Genomic DNA, 16,817 nt, shown 5'->3' on the forward strand with positions numbered 1-16,817 from the left:
CCATCGTGAAACAGACAGTAAACTAGGATGAGGGCAAGACAGTGGTAAGACAGTAAAAAAAGTGTGTGAGACAACGATTTAGTTGTTACACCTCCGTTAAATTTGTTGAAATCAAAAGGGTCAAATCTGATTTTCAATCCGGGAATAAGTCAACAGAGACGGGGCGGAGTTTAGGGAGTTTGGCCGGAGTGCGATTGATTTTTTTCGCGTTTGACAGCCACTGGTGAGTTTAGATTTATTAGTTCAGAAATAATGAGCTCTAATGGGCAAAATAACTGTCTGGTCGCATTTGGCCTCCTGTTATTTTATTTATTTTTTACTCTTACAGGCATTTTTAGTGATAATTGTTCTGAAAAAAGAACTGAAAATCACAGAGTTGGAAGGATTTGGGGCTTCTTTCCTTTTCATTTAAAGTAATGTAATAATAGGGTATAAAGACGCAGTGGTTTTGTAATTCATGTGGAAAATTTCATGTTTTTAACCAATGCCTTTATAAAATTGGACCTTTTGTAAAAATGTAGATCGTTCTCATAGAAGAGCTAAGGTGAATCACAATTACTTTTCCGAGGCTTAGCAACAATAAACATTGTGCTTGCATCCTTCCTTGCATGTCCATCTTTACTGTTAAACCTAGGGCTGCAGAGTAAACCTGCACATTGAACACATCATCATGCACAAGAACATGAAATGAACAACCTTGCTCCAAGCTATAGAGTCAAGTTCCGACAGTAGTCTTGGCTCTTTTGTGTGCCAGGGTGGTGATTTAATTTGTCAAAATGTTGACACAGAGGTGAGGCAGCTGTTGAAATAACAGGATAAAGTGTTCAGTGTGGGCGTGCGCCTGGACAGTCTGCTTACTCTTCATTCACTGCCAGACCTTCAATTATCGCGGTGTTTTTTAAAGGTGGGTTTAGGTAGTGAGTCTGTGGTCCCTAGGCAGTAAATTTACACTTATGTTTATGTTTTTCTTATGTGAGCTGTTGAATATTTACAGTTTGTCTGAGTGAATGAAAGGCAGTTGTGTGTGTTGGCTTCATCACTCCTTCCAGGAAGTCCTCTGCAGAATTTCCTTTTATAGAAACTGAATACAAAAGACTCGCTGTACACTTCCTGTAAACAGCTTGGAGGCTGTGTCTGCTGAGCTCTGGTTGGTCAACCCGCTTCTGGGACTCGGGGAGTTCCAGGATGAGGAAGTGGATTTCCCCTGATGCCAGCTAGGGAATAGAAAGTGCTCTGATGAGCGCGAATAAATGAGGAATAGAAATTATGCAGTGCATAGGAATAGGACACGTGTTCAAAAACATGGTAACGGTAAGCTAAATCATTGCAATCTACTGCAAATGGCCAGTGACCATTAAAATTTAATATATTGAGGGTTTTTTTTGCTTATCATAATCATTTGTGCACTAAATTTGAGGGGTACTTAAAACAGATTTTTCTTTAGTATTATGACTATTATTATGTTAAAAAAGTGAAGGTGTAGATCTCATCTAAAAAAATTAGAATTGTTTGGATGTATGCATGTAAACCGGCATCATGATATCACCATTTTAGATGGATGTTCTACCAATTAAAACTTAAAAATGGAAACAAGCTCAATTATTTATTGTTAGGTAAAGGTGAGGGCTAATAGACCACATCTAATGTAATTAGGTAGGCGAAGTGTATTCCATCACAGCAGCTTACCAACAGAGGGCAGGGGGTCATTTTTTGCATCTTCTGTGTCTGCAGTTGTTGGTGGAACCCACACATTCACACAAAGAGACCGACTGACCTCTTCAGTGCAGCTGCAGGGAAAATCCTGAGGCAACCGTGAGTCACTTTAATCCCCTCCACCTCAGAGCAAACGGTCAGATAGACCTTCCGACCTACTTGTTTATGAGCACCTGTATCCTCTCGCTGACATCATATCGTGGCTACATTATTTATGGACAATAGCAAGAAACCACTGCATGTTAAATTGATTAAATATATTTCCAGATATTATGACTGATGGTTGGGATCAGTGTTTACTGTTAATGGGGATGGATACTTTCATCAGGGGCAGAGTGAGTGTTTGGAAAGTTGCGCTGAGGTTCATTGGGGAGTTTCAGGGCAGGGCCAAGGCAGGCATGAGGAAAAGACATGTGTGCATGCATGCGTGCATGTGCCAGGCTGAAACAAGTCTATCCCTCTGCAGGAATTCCATAGCCTCAAGGCTGCAGGGGCTGGGTGTGTTCTTCTGATCGTGGCTCCGCTACACACACACACACACACACACACACACACACACACACACACAAAACCCACTGAAAATGCACATTAAGGTCTAATTTTATCATGTCAGGGCAAGAACATACTTGTCCCATCCATGAAAACTGAGGAATGAGACAGCCTGCTAAGACCTGCCCTCAGAGGGCTGAAGAGAGACACAGGAGAGCTCTGGAGAAAGCCAAATAGATAGAAGATCACTGGAGAAGGAGCTGCCTACTGCTAATGGGAATACAACATTTAGCTGTTTGCTCTTCTGTGAGATACACACAAGTCTACTAGCAGGTGAGTAATAAGGATATCAGGATTTCCTACGAGAAAACCTGGCTTGTCTTTTGGCTTTTGGGATTAGATTTGATTGTTGTAATACTTGCAGGGCAAATGATAGTTTTGCTTTTTGAAGCCTTCGACACAAAGTAAATAGAATGGTTGTGATTTTGTTCAGGGAAAGGGGAAAATTCATTCCTACATCAACAAGTGCCGCCTATTTAACCCTGTAATTGGGGGTCACCGGTGATGCTTGAGTCTATCCCAGCAGTGGAAAGATGAGAGGTAGAATACACCCTGTCCATCACAGGACACTCACATGTTCACACTCACTGCTGGAAGCAGTTTAGAATGCCCAGTAAACCCAGTGTGTATGTTTTTGGTCTGTGGGAGGAAAGCGGAGAAAACATGGAAACGCACATGGATGGTCCACAGAAATCACTCAGAATCTGGGAATATGGAAAATTGATATTTACGGTAGATATTTGGGGGAGTACAAAGGATATACATCTTTGGTGAAATGTCAGCCACAGAGCCCCCGCAGAGGCTTCAATGGTACCAGGATCAGTGCCGTATGTCAGTCAGTTCAGCACTGGAGAAGAGATTGTAGGTGATAGCAAGGTCAAAGATATTCCTGTCTAACTGAGCCCTGTCTGTTACATGGGGGGGGGGTTATACCTTCTGTGTCACTGGCGGTCAGACAGAGGAAGTGAGGAAACCTCTACGTTTCCGGTTTCCTGTGTGATGTCACTGAAAATGCACGCTGCAGCATTGCGTAGTCTGAAATACGTGCTGTGCACAGGCCGAAAAAATGTATTTGCAATTTGCGGTGTCTTTGTCTGCACAAGAACAATCTCAATTTTCACCATATTAGGATAATGAGTGTCCACCGCTGGTAAAAGCAGCATGCACACGAAGAACCACTGCACGAGATTTAAGGAAAGAGACACTTTTAGAAACCCAAGAGAAATCAAAGCAGCGTCATATTCAGCTGATATAGTCATCATTAAAAAGGGCGACACTGAGCTCCTTGGACTAGTTTGAACAATTGTGGACAGTTACTGATATTAACTGTTGTTTATTGATTGATTGATTGTTTAACATTATGCAGCGTCCTTGAGTGTCCAGAAAGGCACTTATAGGTAAAAGCTATTATTATTGTTCCACTGTATTTCTGTCTGTTTTGCGATGATGTGCCAAGAAAGATGTTTGAAGAATAATAATTCCACCTGAAACCCTGCTGACGCTAACACTGCTATTAGTGCAAGTGATTCCCAAGCCAAGCGATCCACGCTCAGCTGCAGTGTAGAGCAGGACTCCACACGTCACTCCGCCATCTTTAACTCTGCCCAGGTGGAGTTTTCTTACCAAAATCACCCAACCGTCCATCGGGCGCGTCTCTTCTCTTATGTGCAGGTGCACGCCTGTGTAGATGTGTGACAGCATTGTGTGTGAGGACAAGCCCCCCGCCCCCCCTGTCAGGATGAGCAGCCAAGGAGGAGGTCCTAAGGACTCGCAGTCGGCAATTCACAGTTCCCGCCCGCTGCCGTCTGTGCCCGAGGAAAGGAAGTCCAAGAACAAGATCATCTCCATCTTTGCTTCTGAGAAAGGTGGGAGCAGTGGTGCATGTTTAAACCGCTTGCTGCCATGGAGGACAAACACGCTGACCTTTGACCTCCCCCGCAGGAGGAAAGAAGAAAGACCGGGACAAGGACAGGCCCGAGATCTCCTCTCCCTCTGACTTTGAGCACACCATCCACGTTGGCTTCGATGCCGTAACTGGAGAGTTCACCGTAAGTTCAGAAATAATGTCCAGTAAATTGTTTTGTGTTGTTTAAACACCTAATCCTGATCATAAATGTGGAGCTAGACTGAGCAGCATTAAAATAGATAAGGATTTACACAGTGTGAAAGAGTATCTATGAGAGTCCAACATGGTGGACAGTGATTCAGTATTGCTCGACTGTGTGCAGGGCATGCCGGAGCAGTGGGCCCGTCTGCTTCAAACATCCAACATCAGCAAATCAGAGCAGAAACAGAATCCTCAGGCCGTCCTCGACATCCTCAAGTTCTACGACTCCACCAGTGGGAAACAGAAATACCTCAGCTTTTCCGCCTCAGGTCAGTTTTCTCTCGTTCGGCAGAGGAAAAAGAAACCATTGTCGTAGCCGCGCGGACTCACTTCCCTGGCTTTTCTTTTTCAGATAAAGACTCGCAGTCAGTGAGTAGAATGATTCACCAATCGCACGTGCTATTCTGTCACATACACATTCTCTGAGTTACGTCTGTGTGCCGTTGCAGCCGGGCAAGCAGAGTTCAGGTACTTCCCCGTCGAGTGGCAAGGACGGAGATGACGACGATGATGACGATACCCCACCTCCAGTCGTGGCGCCGCGGCCAGAACACACAAAATCGGTGAGTCGACTTAGCGACTTCAGCCCCAGATTTCGGCCTTAGAAAACAGTCAAAGGTGTCCTGTGATGACGTTTGTTGTTGCTAAGCAGTTGCTAAGCACAGTGTTCCCGTACGTGGTGCATCCAACCATGAAATCAGACACAAATACTCAATGGAAGCCCAGTCATGGAAAACAAGGATAACAGTTCTTGAATGTTGCTTTTGCATCAGGTATATACGAGGTCTGTGATAGACCCACTTCCTGCTCCAGAGGGAGACGCCTCTAAGACAGCTGACCGACAGAAGAAGAAGGGAGGCAAGATGACTGATGAGGAGATAATGGAGAAACTCCGTATGTAAAACTCCCACTGGAAGTGAGTGGCTGTGTTTGGCTCAGTAGAACTTACTCGGCCTTTTCTTTGGCCACTTAGGAACTATTGTCAGTATTGGAGATCCGAAGAAGAAATACACCCGTTACGAGAAGATCGGCCAGGGGTGAGTCAGGATAATGCAACGTCCAACATGTTCACCCAACCCCTCATTTAATCTTTTTTTCCCCACTTTCAGGGCATCTGGCACCGTTTATACAGCCATAGATATTTCCACAGGACAAGAGGTGAGGGGAATTAACTTTGCCTCTCTGCTGCTACAAAATCAGGCTCGACTTCTCCCAGGAACCACAATAAAGCACCAATGAGTGCAGTTAATAAATACACAACCGGAGTCTTCTCAGTCCTTTTTTCCAGTTCCATTAGCAGTAAGAGCGTCACTTTTCCCGGCTGTGACAAATCCCATGTTATTCTGCTACATGAGTGGTAAATCTCATCATCTAGCCATCCCGTGGTTTAGACCTGAGGAAGACAGTCCGAAATAACAAGCTAGAAACGACCAGTTTTGTTGTTTTGGTCTCGTTTAATCAGAGGCCACCAGTAATGGCTGCAGTTTCTTAACCGCTGAAACGTTGCTCCGAGTTGCTGTTTTTAGCATCACAGCCAGCTGGGTGAAAACCACTGAGTGGCGCTCCTGTTATACTGCTGTAATTATGGCTTTCTGAGTTGTTATTTTTCCTAAAGCATCTCATTATAGCTCATTTACACATTTTTTTGACTGCAGGTGGCTATTAAACAGATCAACCTACAGAAGCAGCCAAAGAAGGAACTAATCATCAATGAGATTCTGGTGATGAAGGAGATGAAGAATCCCAACATTGTGAACTTTGTAGACAGGTGAGCACTGGTCTGACCAAAGCAAAATCAACACGTGCGCAGCGCCGGCGGGGGATGTGACTGTCTCTGCCCGCCATTGTAGTTACCTTGTTGGAGATGAGCTTTTTGTGGTGATGGAGTATCTGGCCGGTGGCTCCCTGACCGACGTTGTGACTGAGACGTGCATGGACGAGGCTCAGATCGCTGCCGTCTGCCGAGAGGTACAGTAAGGGTTAGCAAAAGCTCAAAAGTAAGTAAGTAAAAGTAAGTTGTGTTTCGTTAAGAATCCTCACCTTTCATTGCTTCCTTCTCGTGGAGTAGGTCCTCCAGGCACTGGAGTTTCTTCACGCGAACCAGGTCATCCACAGAGACATCAAGAGTGATAATGTGCTACTGGGAATGGATGGATCAGTTAAACTCAGTAAGAAGCAAACTGGATCGCATATTGTTGTATTTGTTTTCGCTTGTTAAACGTCCTGAATGAATAAACAGGAGATTCTTTCACTCTCCCGCAGCTGACTTCGGCTTCTGCGCCCAGATCACCCCAGAGCAGAGCAAACGCAGCACCATGGTAGGCACGCCGTACTGGATGGCCCCCGAGGTTGTGACCAGGAAAGCGTACGGGCCAAAAGTGGACATCTGGTCTCTTGGCATCATGGCGATAGAGATGGTGGAAGGAGAGCCTCCATATCTCAATGAGAACCCTCTCAGGGTCAGAGTTTGCTATTAAATTTGCTATTTCCTGTAAGGTTTCATTTTGGAATTGATGCTCCTGTATATCCCAATAAGAGTTGGATATTGTTATGCTTGTCACAGGCGCTGTATTTAATTGCCACCAACGGGACCCCTGAGCTTCAGAGTCCAGAGAAGCTCTCGCCTGTTTTCCGAGCCTTCCTGTCCCGCTGTTTGGAGATGGATGTGGAGAAACGAGGGTCAGGCAGAGAGCTGCTGCAGGTAGGAACGAGGGAGGTTGAACCGACGGCTTCATCGGCCAGAAAACTTACAGTGCTGTGTTGTATTTCTCGGATTTAAAGTTTTTTATTTTTTTTTAAATGTTTCTTTCTGCAGCATCCATTCCTGAAATTGGCAAAGCCGCTGTCCAGCCTCACCCCTCTCATTCTGGCAGCCAAGGAAGCTATGAGGAGTAACCGCTAAACTGCTCTCTCTCTCTTTCTGAAGTCTCCATTTGCTGACACCAGTGACATCTGAATACCATATTGAAGTTGTGGACAGATGATTGTGGTGTCCCAAATGCCTCTTCACTTCTACCAGTATTTTTTTAATGCCTTGTTCATCTTATCTTTGTGTCTTCTGAAGCTACACACAGCCATAGCATACTCTATCTGATGCAACAGTCACATGTCTAAGTGGCTTTCAGGGTGCACTGTTCCAAAATTTCACACCTGTGCAAACGAAAACACCGAGACAACACGGTGTTTTAAGGTCGCCCCCTAGTGGCGGAAATTCAGATTGCAAAGATTAAACAACCTGTCCAGTGTCAGAACCTACGGTGGCTGTCAGCGGACAAAATTGATTGACTTATTCCAGTCGCGTTGCAGGTCCCATCAGGAGGGATCTTCATCAACATTTATACAAAAACAGTTTTACTGCTAAGTGACCTAGAATGCTGTGGTGTTCATACACTATAGAAGCATGTTTTTATATGTTTTATTTGATTTCTGATAATGTATAATAGAAAATAGACACTGGACCTTTATTGAACAGTCTATTTTTTAAAAGGTTTCTATTTCTCATTGTTTTTTGTTGCATTATTTACAACATGTATTATCTGTTTTTTCTTCTCACATTTTGTTGGTTTTTCCTTTAATTTGCATTTTTACAGTGAGAATCGTCTGATTTTTGTCTGTGGAGAAACTGGAGGCATTTCCCTGTTGCGTTTGTATCTTCTGACTGGGGTTTTTCCAGCTGGTTTTGGACTGTGCTGCGGTCCAGTATTGAGCAGTGGAAACGGCCACATCGGTGTCTTGGTTCCTCAACCAAATGTCCTGTTTCCTGACCTGAGTCACACCTCTGCCCTCTGCCCTTGAGCACGCCACACCTGAAGCCACACCTCTGCCACCACGATGTTTCCTTCCCAGATGGAACACAGTCTTTCACTGCTGCTGTGTTTGATGCCATCAGAACAGGGACACGGTGCCAGATGGTCTGCTGAATGTGTTCAGGGCCCTAAACACACGTATAAGCCTGAAATAATGTAAATTATTCAGATTAAACCTGGATCTGAAGAGCTTTTGTCGAGATCACTGAATTACTGGGGAGTCTGGGGAGCTTCTGGGACAGTTTAAGTCATTCACAGAAACAATAACACCAAACTGCTGAAGAATCCACCTCCCATGTAAAGATAAACAGGCAGTGCAGTCTCAGTCTGGGAACACAAGAGGGAAGCATCTTTACGTGGTAGAAGCACCTCAAACCTCAGGCAGCCACAACAGCTCACAAGGAGACTGGAAATACAGGCGGAAACATTCAGGAAATGAGAGAGCAGGCAGATGTTCTGCAGAAGAATGCAGTGCAGACGTGAGGTTCTGGAGGAGCAGATCCATTAAGAGAAGAGAATCTGATTTTCATGGACCAAGAAAACCACAATACTAATTACTAATATTGACACATTTCTTTTTTATTATTAATACAGATGTAGATGTTCTTATACAGTTTGTGAGGTAAATAATTAAATATTCTGATGTCATTTAGAAGATTTCTGTCAGATATTTAACTATTCAGGTTTTATATTTCATCAGATGAAAATATATTTAAGAATTTAATGGTATAATTTAATTGGAAATGGAGAAAAAAATGAGAAAAATTAATAAAATGTGAAGTGTCTCCTCATGTGTGTCTGTGTTTCACTAGAACAGGTGAGTTTCTGTCTTCTGCAGAACATTTGCATGTTTTTCTGCATGGTTGCTCCTCAGAGTTTAAAGTTCTGATGTCACAGAGAGTCTGAACTCTTTTCACGCTCTCACACTGAAAACTTCAGCATCACCATGTTGTCAATAATTCTGACTGTCATCTTTCTGAGTCAGGGTGAGACTTTTCAACATTGTTTGATTTCATCCTCTTCTTCTTTCTAAGGAGGCTGAAATCATTTCATTTTTACATCATAACTGCTCCTCCAGGCTCTTTTCAACTGCTCTTTTTAACATTTGTTGTTTGTCATTTCAGAATCTTCTGCCAACAACTTTCTGACTCAGGCTGATAAATTCAAGTCTGTTAGTGTTGGAGGGTCTGTGACCATCAGCGCCACAGGAAGCTCAAATATTGGCAATGCTCTCAGCTGGTACCTTCAGAAACCTGGACAGGCTCCTAAACTTCTGATATATGATGTATCAAGTCTCAACACAGGAACGCCGTCTCGATTCAGTGGCAGCAGCTCTGGTTCTCAGTACACTCTAACCATCACTGGTGTTCAGGCTGAAGATGAAGCAGATTATTACTGTCTGGGTGACCATGGTGATGGAACATTCACACAGTGATTTAGAGCCGTACAAAAACCTCCCTCAGTGTGACTGAAGTGAAAACAGCAGCTGCAGCTGCAGACGATGAAGAGTCACCAGCAGAACTGGTTCAGTCAACACCAGAGTCACCAAGTACAAACCAGATTCATTTCAACACAAGTCAAATCAAGTTTAATATCTTTAAAATAACCATGAAAAATACACAAATACTCATTTTAAGCATTAACAGATGAGTGATACATTACAAGTTACAACTGATACAAGATTATTAGTAATAATTAACCATTAAATCAGTAATTACATTTACTCAAGTGCTGCTTCTATGTGCAGATTTGATGAACTTTGCTTCATTTATTCTGAATATTTATGATACTGTTATTTAACAAATAATGCAGAGAACATATAATCAGCATCAACTCAAACTCGTTCCATTTTAAATCCGTATCACTCTGGTTTTAGGCCACATCACAGTTTTCTCACCACCACCAGTTTGATCATTAAGAATATTCCAACTATCCTGGATGAGAGAAGTCATTTTACCTCCATATTCATGAACCTCTCTCAGGCTTTTCACTCAGTAGATCACTCATTCATCCTTGAAATGTTCAACAACACTGGTTTTGGTTTTTGTCCTCTTCATAATTTGTAAAAATATTATATTTTCAATGCATAACTGCTCATCTCATTTATACGCACATGATACAGTCTCATACTCTATCACAAGCTCCTCTGAAATAACCATAAAATCCTCCTCAAACAGCATTTATGCATCTTAAAAACTGCCCCAAACTTGCAATTATTATTATTTCCCTTGGTGGAGATTCATTATTGCAAGAATGAAACAACCTGTCCAGTGTCAGAACCTACGGTGGCTGTCAGCGGACAAAACTGATTTACTTTTTCCAGTCACGTCCAGCCAGGGCACCTGCAGGTCCCATCAGGAGGGATCTTCATCAACATTTAGGAAAAACAGTTTTACTGCTAAGTGACCTAGAATGTTGTGGTGTTCATACACTATCAGAAGCATGTTTTTATGTTTTATTTGATTTCTGATGATGTATAATAGAAAATAGACACTGGACCTTTATTGAACAGTCTAGTTTTTAAAAGGTTTCTGTTTCTCATTGGGGTTTTTTTTGCATTATTTGCAACGTGTATTATCTGTTTTTTCCTCTCACATTTTGTTGGTTTTTCCTTTAATTTGCATTTTTACAGTGAGAATCGTCTGATTTTTGTCTGTGGAGAAACTGGAGACATTTCCCTGTTGCGTTTGTGTCTTCTGACTGGGGTTTTTCCAGCTGGTTTTGGACTGTGCTGCGGTCCAGTATTGAGCAGTGGAAACGGCCACATCGGTGTCTTGGTTCCTGCAACCAAATGTCCTGTTTCCTGACCTGAGTCACACCTCTGCCCTCTGCCCTTGAGCACGCCACACCTGAAGCCACACCTCTGCCACCACGATGTTTCCTTCCCAGATGGAACACAGTCTTTCACTGCTGCTGTGTTTGATGCCATCAGAACAGGGACACGGTGCCAGATGGTCTGCTGAATGTGTTCAGGGCCCTAAACACGCGTATAAGCCTGAAATAATGTAAATTATTCTGATTAAACCTGGATCTGAAGAGCTTTTGTCGAGATCACTGAATTACTGGGGAGTCTGGGGAGCTTCTGGGACAGTTTAAGTCATTCACAGAAACAATAACACCAAACTGCTGAAGAATCCACCTCCCATGTAAAGATAAACAGGCAGTGCAGTCTCAGTCTGGGAACACAAGAGGGAAGCATCTTTACGTGGTAGAAGCACCTCAAACCTCAGGCAGCCACAACAGTTCACAAGGAGACTGGAAATACAGGCGGAAACATTCAGGAAATGAGAGAGCAGGCAGATGTTCTGCAGAAGAATGCAGTGCAGACGTGAGGTTCTGGAGGAGCAGATCCATTAAGAGAAGAGAATCTGATTTTCATGGACCAAGAAAACCACAATACTAATTACTAATATTGACACATTTCTTTTTTATTATTAATACAGATGTAGATGTTCTTATACAGTTTGTGAGGTAAATAATTAAATATTCTGATGTCATTTAGAAGATTTCTGTCAGATATTTAACTATTCAGGTTTTATATTTCATCAGATGAAAATATATTTAAGAATTTAATGGTATAATTTAATTGGAAATGGAGAAAAAAATGAGAAAAATTAATAAAATGTACAGTGACTCCTCCTCATGTGTGTCTGTGTTTCACTAGAACAGGTGAGTTTCTGTCTTCTGCAGAACATTTGCATGTTTTTCTGCATGGTTGCTCCTCAGAGTTTAAAGTTCTGATGTCACAGAGAGTCTGAACTCTTTTCACGCTCTCACACTGAAAACTTCAGCATCACCATGTTGTCAATAATTCTGACTGTCATCTTTCTGAGTCAGGGTGAGACTTTTCAACATTGTTTGATTTCATCCTCTTCTTCTTTCTAAGGAGGCTGAAATCATTTCATTTTTACATCATAACTGCTCCTCCAGGCTCTTTTCAGCTGCTCTTTTTAACATTTGTTGTTTGTCATTTCAGAATCTTCTGCCAACAACTTTCTGACTCAGGCTGATAAATTCAAGTCTGTTAGTGTTGGAGGGTCTGTGACCATCAGCGCCACAGGAAGCTCAAATATTGGCAACTATCTCAGCTGGTACCTTCAGAAACCTGGACAGGCTCCTAAACCTCTGATATATTATGCATCAAGTCTCAACACAGGAACGCCGTCTCGATTCAGTGGCAGCAGCTCTGGTTCTCAGTACACTCTAACCATCACTGGTGTTCAGGCTGAAGATGAAGCAGATTATTACTGTCTGGGTGACCATAACGACGGAACATTCACACAGTGATTTAGAGCCGTACAAAAACCTCCCTCAGTGTGACTGAAGTGAAAACAGCAGCTGCAGCTGCAGACGATGAAGAGTCACCAGCAGAACTGGTTCAGTCAACACCAGAGTCACCAAGTACAAACCAGATTCATTTAAACACAAGTCAAAACAGTTCAAAACCTTAAACCTTTAATGTAGAAATAATATATTACAATTTATAACAGACACAAAATTATTAGTAATAATTAACCATTAAATCAGTAATTACATTTACTCAAGTGCTGCTTCTATGTGCAGATCTGATTAACTTTGTTTCATTCATTCTGAATATTTATGATACGAACAAATAATACAGAGAACATAAAGGAATGATCTCATACCTCATGGCCATCAGCAGGAGGGTCCTCCTCCATGAGCCTGGTCCTGCTCAAGGTTTCTTCCTGTTAAAGGGTTGTTGCCACTGTTGCTTATTGGGGGTCAGGCCCTGGGATTCTGTAAAGCACCTAGAAACAATTTTGATTGTAACAGACGCTATATTAAGATTGATTGATACCAGCCCTGAAACACATTCATGTTCATATTCATCTTAATCAGGGGTCGGCAACCTTTAACAGTCAAAGAGTCATTTTGACCCGGTTTCCACGGAAAAGACAACACTGGGAGACACAAACACTTTTTGACATCTGAAATGAAGATGTGTCTATATATACTGTATATATATATATATATATATACATATACACATATATATGCGTGTGTGTGTGTGTGTGTGTGTGTGTGTTTATCTTTACACTTGTAAAATAGTGTGTTGCTTATGAAATCCATGCAGTCCATCCATGTTATAGAAAATTCACAATAATCTTACAATTTACAACTACAATTAAACAAACGAACAAACAAAAATTAAATACTTTGTTAAGATATTGTAGCGTGTTGGGGAGGGTCAGTGTGGTTATTTCCCAGCATGCTTTGTGGCAGCGTGTCTGTGGGTTCAGGTTGGTGTTAACCCTGTTTTTGTTCATTATAAATGTTATCTTTTGCAACTTTCAATGTTACTGTTCTATTTATTAAGTTCTAATTATTGATGTATTTAATTACTGTTTTAATTACTGTTGGCGCCTGGACACCATAAGCGAGGTTATGTGTGTGATTGAAGGCCTCCCTTCGTTCGTGTATCTTCCATTCAGAGTTTAATGAAGTGGCAATTCCTGAAATCAAGCAGTGAAAGGAACAAAGGAACTGTTATAAGAGTTAACAAATGTCTGAGTTCTTACGCAATCTACAACCCAGCTCGCCACAAAATTGTGCCGTTTTTAACTCGCTGGACGTTCCACACTCCGTGCAATTTTCCAATATTCGTCTCTAAGATAGAGATGAAAACACGGATAACGACTCCTTTCCCGATTTTTGTTGCTCTAATGCAAAATTGGATAAATGGATAACAACGGTTTTATCTGTGTTAGATTTTTCGTCTGGCGAAAGATGCGTGATCTTTGAACTTTCCTAAAGATTCATACAAATGTGTTCCTCAGCTTTTTATAAGTGACATCGCAGATGATTCGCTGCTGTCCATCTCATCCATGCGCATTTGCGCACTCCTGTGTGTTTTTATGAGACAGTGTTAGTCAGTGAACAGTCTGCTCTGCACTCAGACAAACTAAGGAGCAGAACAGATGATAAAACACAGATATAGTCTCTTTTTTTTCTCCTACTCTGGCTCACTTCTTGCGTAACGGCTTTGTGTATTAATTTCTCTCCCGTAGCGATCTCTCATCGGTCTCAATGAACTGCCTTTAGGATCATAAGAAATAAAATGTACCCTTTATAACTTTAAATAATGGCTCACTTAAAGTGGCAAAAGATGTGACAACACCAGGTTCTGTGTTATGGGAACTTCTCCAGCATTGCGCAGTGTATATTTGGTCTCTTCGTGTTATTTAGTCCCTCTTCACGTCGACCTAAAAACTATTTCACCACCACAGAACCATGTGGTCAATCAGATGTTCGCTGATCAGTTTCAACTTAAAAAATTAGCCCGAATCTGCAGAAATAAAGGTGTGTGTCTCGCTCACGCTGGTGTGGAGGCTGCACTGAGAGGCGGAAGGAGGGGGAGATGTCAGCTGTCTGGGCCTGAGACGTTTACGTTCATATGCAAGTGATCGTTAGAGTTATGTTTGTTTATAAAAAATTAGTAAGCTAAATGTGATGAAAGCTATCGTTTTTGACTGTATTAAAGTTAAAAATGCTTTCGAGTGAACAAATAATACGCGGATTTTTCCGCACATGCCGGCTGTCAAATCTGCCTGCTGCCAGTCAAGTGCTGTCAAACGTCTCTGAAGAAGGCGAATGCTGATCACCGAAACTGCACAAGGTCTGAAGAAAGAAGGTAAAAACACTTTTGAATTAATTTTCCCAAGCCATTCAGAGCTGCAACATAATGATGAAAGAGTCGCAGGTTGCCGACCCCTGATCTAAATAAATCAATTTACAACAAGCTGAAACCATCTCTTCTGCTTGTTTAATTGTAATTTTACACTGATATTTCACCTCTTATTCAACTATGATTGTTGAATTCTTCCCACTTTTTCCTTTCAAAACCCAAGAAAACTAAAGACAAAATGACAGTAAATGATGATGATGATGATGATCAGATTTTCTCATCAATAATCACAACAAACACAGAGATGTTGGCTGAAATGATTGAAATGTTTATTTTGTGACTTTAAATTCACATCTGAGGACAGAAAATGAGTGAGGTGAGTTAGAGAAATGTCCAGATGAAAGCAGAGTCACGCTCATGCAGGAATATGTGAGCAGAAAAGATGTGTCGCTCCATCAAGATGTTGAGGACAGAAGCAGCACGGTTTCCAGACAGGAAGTGTTGCTGAACCTCTAGACTGAGCAGCTGTGAGGGTCCAGGGTCTGAGTGACAGAGCTCTGTCCACTCAGACTGGCCTCACAGGTCACTGAGTCCACCTTCTTCCACTGGTCTGCAGGGAGGTTCAGGGTGCTGCTCCAGCTGAAGCGGCCGTCACTCCCCAGGACCTCCAGGCTGTGTGAGGCCGGTGTGGTGGTGCTGCTGCCCCCCACCTTCCAGCTCAGCTTCCACTGTGAGGGGGAGCCCCCGCTGGCCAGACACACCAGTGTGGCACTGCCCTGCTGCAGCTCCTCTGGGGAGGGGGGGAGGACGGTCAGGGTGGGACGCACCACACCCGCTGGAGGAGAGACCAGAAAGACGTGAAGGTTTGGACACCATCAAATCTGACTGAGCCGTTAGCTGGTGATGACTGAGGACATTTTGACATGTTTGGACAATGTTGGACAGCGTGACGATTTTCTTCTCTTTAACTTCTTTATATACAGTCGAGAGTTTAACGTGACACAGGTGAAACACTGGTGAGAACACACTTCACATCTGTGGCATCTGTCTGTTTCACTTCCTTTTCACCACAGAGAAAATAAATGAAGCGTCCACGCAAAGAAAAGTTGCATTTACGGATAAAATCTAATAAAATCAGTTTTTACATTGTTAAACAGTCAGAATGTTGAAAATGACCAAACAATAATGAGATTAAACTACTCAAGGAAGGTTTTGAGCAATGAAAGTTGAGTCTAATTAACTACAAATGTTAGATGTCCACAGAAAATTTAAAACAATTAACATTAAAATTGAGAAGCCAGTTATTTATTTTCAGTTTATAAAGAAACAATTTAATATAATCTTTAATTAATGATGATGTTTATAAAGTTGTGACTCAGATGGTATCAAATAATAACAATTAAAAAGAGACAAATGAAAAAGTCTCCTTCAAAATTGCTAAAAGTGTAAAAGTGAAAAAGATTCAAATAAAAATCTGTTACTTACAGTCAACGATGAGTTTGGTTCCTCCACCAAACGTCCAACACAGTGATACAAACTCATCAAGTGGTCGTACAAAAACCTCCTGCACTGTCAACAAGCAGCCACCCACTGAAAATTCACATCTTTTTCTCTCAAAAATGGATTATTACCAGCTGATTTAATGCACCAACATTTTCAATAGATTCAAACTGAAATTTCTCTTTGAATTTGAACGATTTGATCACTTTTACACATCAGTCTCTTTACATGATCAAAACTGATGTGGATCAGTTACAATATTCTTGTTCTACATTTTAATTTATGGTTTAAAAAATGCAATTTCAAGTTATTTAAAATGAATAACATTTTACAAAGTCAGCTGTAAAAGTTTCCAAGAAATTCTTTTTAAAGCTAAAACTGCTGAATCCAGTTTAAAAATGCAAACATTCTCACATCAGCATCTGTTGTTGATGCTCAGCTGTATTTGTCAAATCTTTTCTTCAGTTCCATGAAGAAGAAAGTTGCTTTTAATCCA

General features: G+C 41.8%; 1 protein-coding gene, 1 long non-coding RNA gene and 1 gene segment (V, D, J or C); 2 read left to right on the top strand and 1 right to left on the bottom strand.

The window, feature by feature from the left end:
- Positions 1 to 31: 31 nt before the first annotated feature.
- On the top strand, positions 32 to 8,960 carry LOC101072607 (serine/threonine-protein kinase PAK 2-like). Of its 5 annotated transcripts, XM_011615458.2 has the most exons (17): positions 32 to 223; positions 1,732 to 1,812; positions 2,327 to 2,535; positions 3,934 to 4,127; positions 4,204 to 4,310; positions 4,491 to 4,638; positions 4,722 to 4,738; positions 4,819 to 4,932; positions 5,143 to 5,263; positions 5,343 to 5,406; positions 5,479 to 5,527; positions 6,025 to 6,137; positions 6,220 to 6,337; positions 6,438 to 6,537; positions 6,632 to 6,828; positions 6,933 to 7,070; positions 7,185 to 8,960. In XM_011615458.2, the coding sequence occupies exons 4-17, from the start codon at positions 3,950 to 3,952 to the stop codon at positions 7,269 to 7,271; spliced, it is 1,551 nt and encodes a 516-aa protein (XP_011613760.1). In that variant the 5' UTR covers positions 32 to 223; positions 1,732 to 1,812; positions 2,327 to 2,535; positions 3,934 to 3,949; the 3' UTR covers positions 7,272 to 8,960. The 5 variants fall into 5 exon arrangements, with proteins under 5 accessions (XP_011613760.1, XP_011613766.1, XP_011613772.1 ...); XM_011615464.2 differs by lacking the exon at positions 2,327 to 2,535; XM_029831281.1 differs by lacking the exons at positions 32 to 223; positions 2,327 to 2,535 and adding an exon at positions 1,062 to 1,311.
- A 161-nt stretch (positions 8,961 to 9,121) lies between these two features.
- LOC115248104 (uncharacterized) lies at positions 9,122 to 11,215 on the top strand. Its single transcript, XR_003887120.1, has 2 exons — positions 9,122 to 9,161; positions 9,300 to 11,215. It is a non-coding gene; the product is annotated as an uncharacterized lncRNA (long non-coding RNA).
- A 3,911-nt stretch (positions 11,216 to 15,126) lies between these two features.
- Positions 15,127 to 16,445, bottom strand: LOC105418532 (Ig lambda-3 chain C region-like; the record flags this gene model as incomplete). The annotated part of the segment is given in 2 exon segments: positions 15,127 to 15,656; positions 16,307 to 16,445. Coding segments are annotated over 2 exon segments (462 nt in total), but the record flags the coding sequence as incomplete, so codon positions are not given.
- Positions 16,446 to 16,817: the final 372 nt, after the last annotated feature.

The sequence above is a fragment of the Takifugu rubripes genome, chromosome 2 (genome assembly GCF_901000725.2).
Source record: "Takifugu rubripes chromosome 2, fTakRub1.2, whole genome shotgun sequence".
NCBI classification, from domain to species: Eukaryota; Metazoa; Chordata; class Actinopteri; order Tetraodontiformes; family Tetraodontidae; genus Takifugu; species Takifugu rubripes.